Consider the following 5,258-nt stretch of genomic DNA (forward strand, 5'->3'; position numbering starts at 1 on the left):
GTGTGTCTTTAGGTACTGGAAAATAATGATAAATAAAGCACACATAGTTCATAGTATAAAACATAGACACCGGCCCAGGGATGGAGAGTGTGCCTCTGTCTGACTTCTGGCAGGCCAGAGAAAAAATGTTATAGATAAGAAACAATAAACAACCTTGGAAACCAGAGCCGAAGAATTCAGACTCCTTTTTTGAAACACCAGGCTGGGAAAAAAGGATTCTCAGGGTCATCCCTGACTGCGGGCAACCCGAGATTGGCCTTCTGGGCTGTCTGGGTCAACATTAGAGTAAATCTGGAAGTTCTGCTTTAGCCTATTAAGCAGTGTTGCTGGGGTCTCGTCTTTTTCCTAGGTGCCGTCAAACGCTAACCTGGTATTACTCCCTCTAGGGACTGATTCTTTTATCCCTCTGCTCATCAGGGACCTGTGACCTCTCATGTTCCTTCTCTCCTCTTCTTGACCAGGGTCCCAGTCAGGCTCCACTAAAGGCATTGTTTGGTCACCTGGGGGCCTGGGCTGGTTTTCTTGCTCCCAAATTTTCATTCCTGCAGTTCTTATTAATGAAGTCTCTTCTGGGGAAAATAGGATGTTAAAGACGGAGTTTAATTCTCCCCATATATAAATATTAGGGCCTAAAAATGGATCAATTTGATTTGCTATTCCTACTAGGTCTTCCAGTAAATTTTGCAATTGTTTCTTTAAGTTTCTAACTTCGGACACAGTCAAAGGAGCATTTACAAATCCAATCCCACTGGCCACCCTGAACATGGGATCTTCTCTGAGGGGGAACAATTTTTCCACTTTAGGCTCCTTGGACCGGGTGTTACAACATCAGCTGTGGAGGCTGACTGGGTAACTTCACTCTTGGGCATGAGATTCTGAGATGTTGTTTGGCTTCTCATTTGTGGTGGGGGAGGCAGAGCAGGAACTTGCTGGTGAATAAGGGGTGCATGAGATGGCAGAGGTAAGGGGACAGTAGTGAAGGGTAAAGAGAGTAAGGAGAGGGCTGAGGGGAAGGTGGTGGAGGTATAACTGGGTAAGGAGGTGGTAAAGGAATGACAGCTGGGAGAGGAGGAGGAATTGGGTCCACAGCAAGAGGAACTGGAGGAAGGATTTGAGGTACTGCAAGGGTAGAAGGAGGTAAGTGGTCAAGGGGAGTCCCAGTTTTTGTCAGCCTTCCCAGCCTCTCCTTCTTTTATTTTCCTAGCTTGCTTTCCCTGTTTTAGTTTATAGCGTCTTGTATTTTCCTCCTCTGAGGTGTACTTTAGTCAACAGGTTACATTCTGTAGGCGATGGGCCTTTTGCAAGAACTTGGGGAAAGAAAAGAAGATGCATCATCTTTGGACAGAGAGGCAGGTAACTCAGGAAATGTTTAAGGATGTTGTTAGGTCATGCAGAAAAAAAATTAGAGAGGTGAAAGCTAAAGGCTAAACCAGGCCACTTCTGTGAAGGAGAATAAAAAGGTTTCTAAAAATACATCAATGGCAAAAGGAGGTACAAAGCCAGTCTTTTGTCATTATTGCGGGAGATATGGTTACCAAATATGAGGGAAAGGCTGATGTACTTAACTCCTTCTTTGCCTCAGTTTTCAAGAATAAGTGAAGTTGTCCTCAGGACAAGTGTTCTCCTGAGCAGGTAGTTCAGCACAGGGAGCAGAACAGCCCCCCTGTAATCCAGGAGGAAGCAGCTGGGGACCTGCTGAGCCACTCAGATGCTCACAGGCGTCTCTGGGAGCAGATGGGATCCATCCCAGGGGGATGAGGGAGCTGGTGGATGAGCTCCCCAAGCTGCCCTCCATCATCATCTACCATCAGTGCTGGCTCAGCAGGGAGGTGCCAGAGCACTGGAGGTGCCGATGTGAGCCCATCCCCAAGAAGGGCTGGAAGGAGGAGCTGGGCAACTCCAGGCCTGTCCGCCTGACCTGGGTGCCCGGCAAGGTGATGGAACAGATCACCTTGAGTGCCATCCCAGGGCACCCACAAGATGGCCGAGGGATCAGAGCCAGCCAGCGTGGATTTCAATATCTGCATTGATGATCTGCATGAGGGGACTGAGTCCAGCATCAGCAAATTTACAGATGACACCAAGGCGGGTGTGAGTGTGGATGTGCTGGAGGCTAGGAGGGCTCTGCACAGGGCCCTGGATAGGGTGGATCCAGGGCCCAAATCCAACCAGGTGAGGTTGAACAAGACCAAGTGCCGGGTCCTGCACTTTGGCCACAACAACCCCTGCAGTGCTACAGGCTGGGGACAGAGTGGCTGGACAGCAGCCAGGCAGAAAGGGACCTGGGGCACTGATGGACAGCAGGCTGGACATGAGGCAGCAGTGTGCCCAGGTGGGCAAGAAGGCCAATGGCTCCTGGCCTGGATCAGGAATGGTGTGGCCAGCAGGAGCAGGGCAGTGATTCTTCCCCTGCTCTCAGCACTGGTGAGGCCACCCCTCGAGTGCTGTGTCCAGTTCTGGGCCCCCAATTTAGGAAGGCCATGGAGGGGCTGGAGCGTGTCCAGAGAAGGGCAACAAGGCTGGGGAGGGGTCTGGAACACAAGTCCTGTGAGGAGAGGCTGAGGGAGCTGGGGTTGTTTATCCTGGAGAAGAGGAGGCTCAGGGAGACAAGGTGGTGTCAGGACACAGGTTGGACTTGATCTCCAAGGTCTTTCCCAACCTTTCTTATTTTGTGACTCTCTGGAACCACCCTTGGAGCCGTTGCAGGAGGAGCCCTGGGCCTCCTCTTCAGCAGCTCCAGAAGCCCAGGTCCCTCAGCTTGTCCTGCCAGCCCCAAAGCCCATCCTGTCAGTCCTGCAGACCCTCTGAAGCCCCTCCTCACTGCCCAGAACAGGGACCTCCAGAGCCCGACACAGCAGCCCAAATGTGCACCCCCTGGTGTGCCTCTGGCAAGGGAGCAGCACCAGGCACTGCAGGAGCCTGCAGACAATTCCTGCAACACTGGTAGGATGATCCTGCTGCCCAAGGGACGTTCCCATGGTGCCAAGCCAGGAACTGCAATGGGGGGTGGGGCCAGAGAGGAACAGGCAAACAGGGATGGGCTGTTTGCAGGGGAGGAGAAAGGGATGGAAGAAATCTGGTTCGGGAAATAAAGCAAAGGTGAAGCCAAGGAAATGCTCAGGGCAGTTTGGGGGTGGCTGCCAGGCAGCCCTGACTCTGGGAACAGCGTATGCAGTGGGGCAGGAAACTCCCAGCTGATGGGAACAAACTTTCTGGCTGACTGCAGAGGCCACGACAAACCTGAGTGGTTGCCCTGGTGTCCACCAGCCCTTGCTGGCTGCAGGGGCTGATGGCATTTGTGCTCCCTCAGGTTCGTGTCCCCACAGCAACAGCATGGGGGTGCTCCCCCTGCTCTGTGCAATGCAAACAGGGGCTCCCGAGCCAGTGCTGCCGTGTCTGTGCCTGCAAGGATGGGGCACCTGTGTGAGCTGGGGAGAGGCCAGGGCTGCAGAGGGGGGATGTTGTTGGCAGCTCCATGAGGACGCTCTGGGACGCTGCCCTGGGCTGTGCAGCGCACTGGGGATGGATCAGCCCCTGCTCTGCTGCTCCTTCCTGTCTGCCCCAGGGCCCTTGCAGAGCCCCAGCCATGCTGTTTGCCCCCAGCCTACCCACGGCCAACCTGGGGCTGCTCACGGGGCATTTCTGTGCTGAGCATTGGCCTGGACGCGTTCTTGAGAGAGCCTGGGCAAGGAGCCTGGAGCCCCCAGGCCCTGGGCTGAGGCGTCAGCGCTGCCCCAGCAGTGCCCATGGCCTGTCCCTGCTGCAGCCCCGGCACTGCCACCCCCAGGGCTGTGCCCGGCCCCGAGAACACTCAGGCCCTGCAGCAACACCAGAGCCACCAGGGCAGCGGGGCAGGGCCACGGCAGCAGCACTGGCAACACCAAGTGCTACTGCTGCTGCTGGGCACAGCTGCTGTGCCAGCCCTGATCTGCCCCCGCTTTGCACACAGACATTGCTGCTGCAGCTCCAGAGAAGGAACAAAAGGGGCATCTCTGGTGAAAATTCTGATTGGAAGTCCTTAAGGCACTTAAACCCTCCAAGAGCATAGGAACTCACAGATGGTCAGCCTGAACAGTCTGTGGGTCACAGTGAAGGTGTGGAGGAAAAAAATGAGATATATCAAGATTTTTTGCTTTCCTTTAGGAAAAATATTATAAAAGGAAAGCAACGGAAAAGAACGTCCAAATGAAACCAACAATAAGTATCAAAGATGACTTTTAATACAAGTGACTTGCAAAAAATGGCCAGCAGTTTAATGTTTCTTTAATTGTCCAGTAATGAGTCTCCACACTGCAGCCTTGAGCTCCTGGTTCCTCAGGCTGTAGATGAGGGGGTTCAGGGCTGGAGGCACCACTGAGTACAGAACTGACAGGGCCAGATCCAGGGATGGGGAGGAGATGGAGGGAGGCTTCAGGTAGGAAAATGCTGCAGTGCTGAAGAACAGGGAGACCACGGCCAGGTGAGGGAGGCAGGTGGAAAAGGTTTTGTGCCGTCCCTGCTCAGAGGGGATCCTCAGCACAGCCCTGAAGATCTGCACATAGGAGAAAACAATGAACAAAAAACATCCGGAAAATAAACAAATACTAATAGCAAGAAGCCCAAGTTCCCTGAGGTAGGATTTGGAGCAGGAGAGCTTGAGGATCTGGGGGATTTCACAGAAGAACTGGCCCAGGGCATTGCCATGGCACAGGGGCAGGGAAAATGTATTGGCTGTATTCAGCAGAGCATTGAGAAAGCCACTGGCCCAGGCAGCTGCTGCCATGTGGGCACAAGCTCTGCTGCCCAGGAGGGTCCCGTAGTGCAGGGGTTTGCAGATGGACACGTAGCGGTCGTAGCACATGATGGTCAGGAGAGCAAACTCTGATGAAATGAAAAAGGCAAACATAAACACCTGTGCAGTGCATCCTGAGTAGGAGATGTCCCTGGTGTCCCAGAGGGAATTGTGCATGGCTTTGGGGACAATGGTGCAGATGGAGCCCAGGTCGCTGAGGGCCAGGTTGAGCAGGAAGAAGAACATGGGCGTGTGCAGGTGGGGGCCGCAGGATACAGCGCTGATGATGAGGCCGTTGCCCAGGAGGGCAGCCAGGGAGATGCCCAGCAAGAGGCAGAAGTGCAGGAGCTGCAGCTGCCGCGTGTCTGCCAATGCCAGCAGGAGGAAGTGGCTGATGGAGCTGCTGTTGGAACATTTCTTCACTCTGGACATGTTTGACTCTTGAAAGAAGACACTAACAAGATCTTTGAGTCAATTCTATGAGTTA

The 5,258-nt window shown here is 53.6% G+C and overlaps 1 protein-coding gene across 1 annotated transcript; it reads right to left on the reverse strand.

Annotated features, from left to right (window-relative positions):
• Positions 1-4,252: 4,252 nt before the first annotated feature.
• LOC135441787 (olfactory receptor 14J1-like) lies at positions 4,253-5,017 on the reverse strand. Its single transcript, XM_064701335.1, has one exon. The coding sequence runs from the start codon at positions 5,015-5,017 to the stop codon at positions 4,253-4,255; it is 765 nt and encodes a 254-aa protein (XP_064557405.1).
• Between the last annotated feature and the right edge of the window lie 241 nt (positions 5,018-5,258).

This window comes from Zonotrichia leucophrys, unplaced genomic scaffold (assembly GCF_028769735.1).
Source record: "Zonotrichia leucophrys gambelii isolate GWCS_2022_RI unplaced genomic scaffold, RI_Zleu_2.0 Scaffold_517_35825, whole genome shotgun sequence".
In the NCBI taxonomy this organism is placed as follows: Eukaryota; Metazoa; Chordata; class Aves; order Passeriformes; family Passerellidae; genus Zonotrichia; species Zonotrichia leucophrys.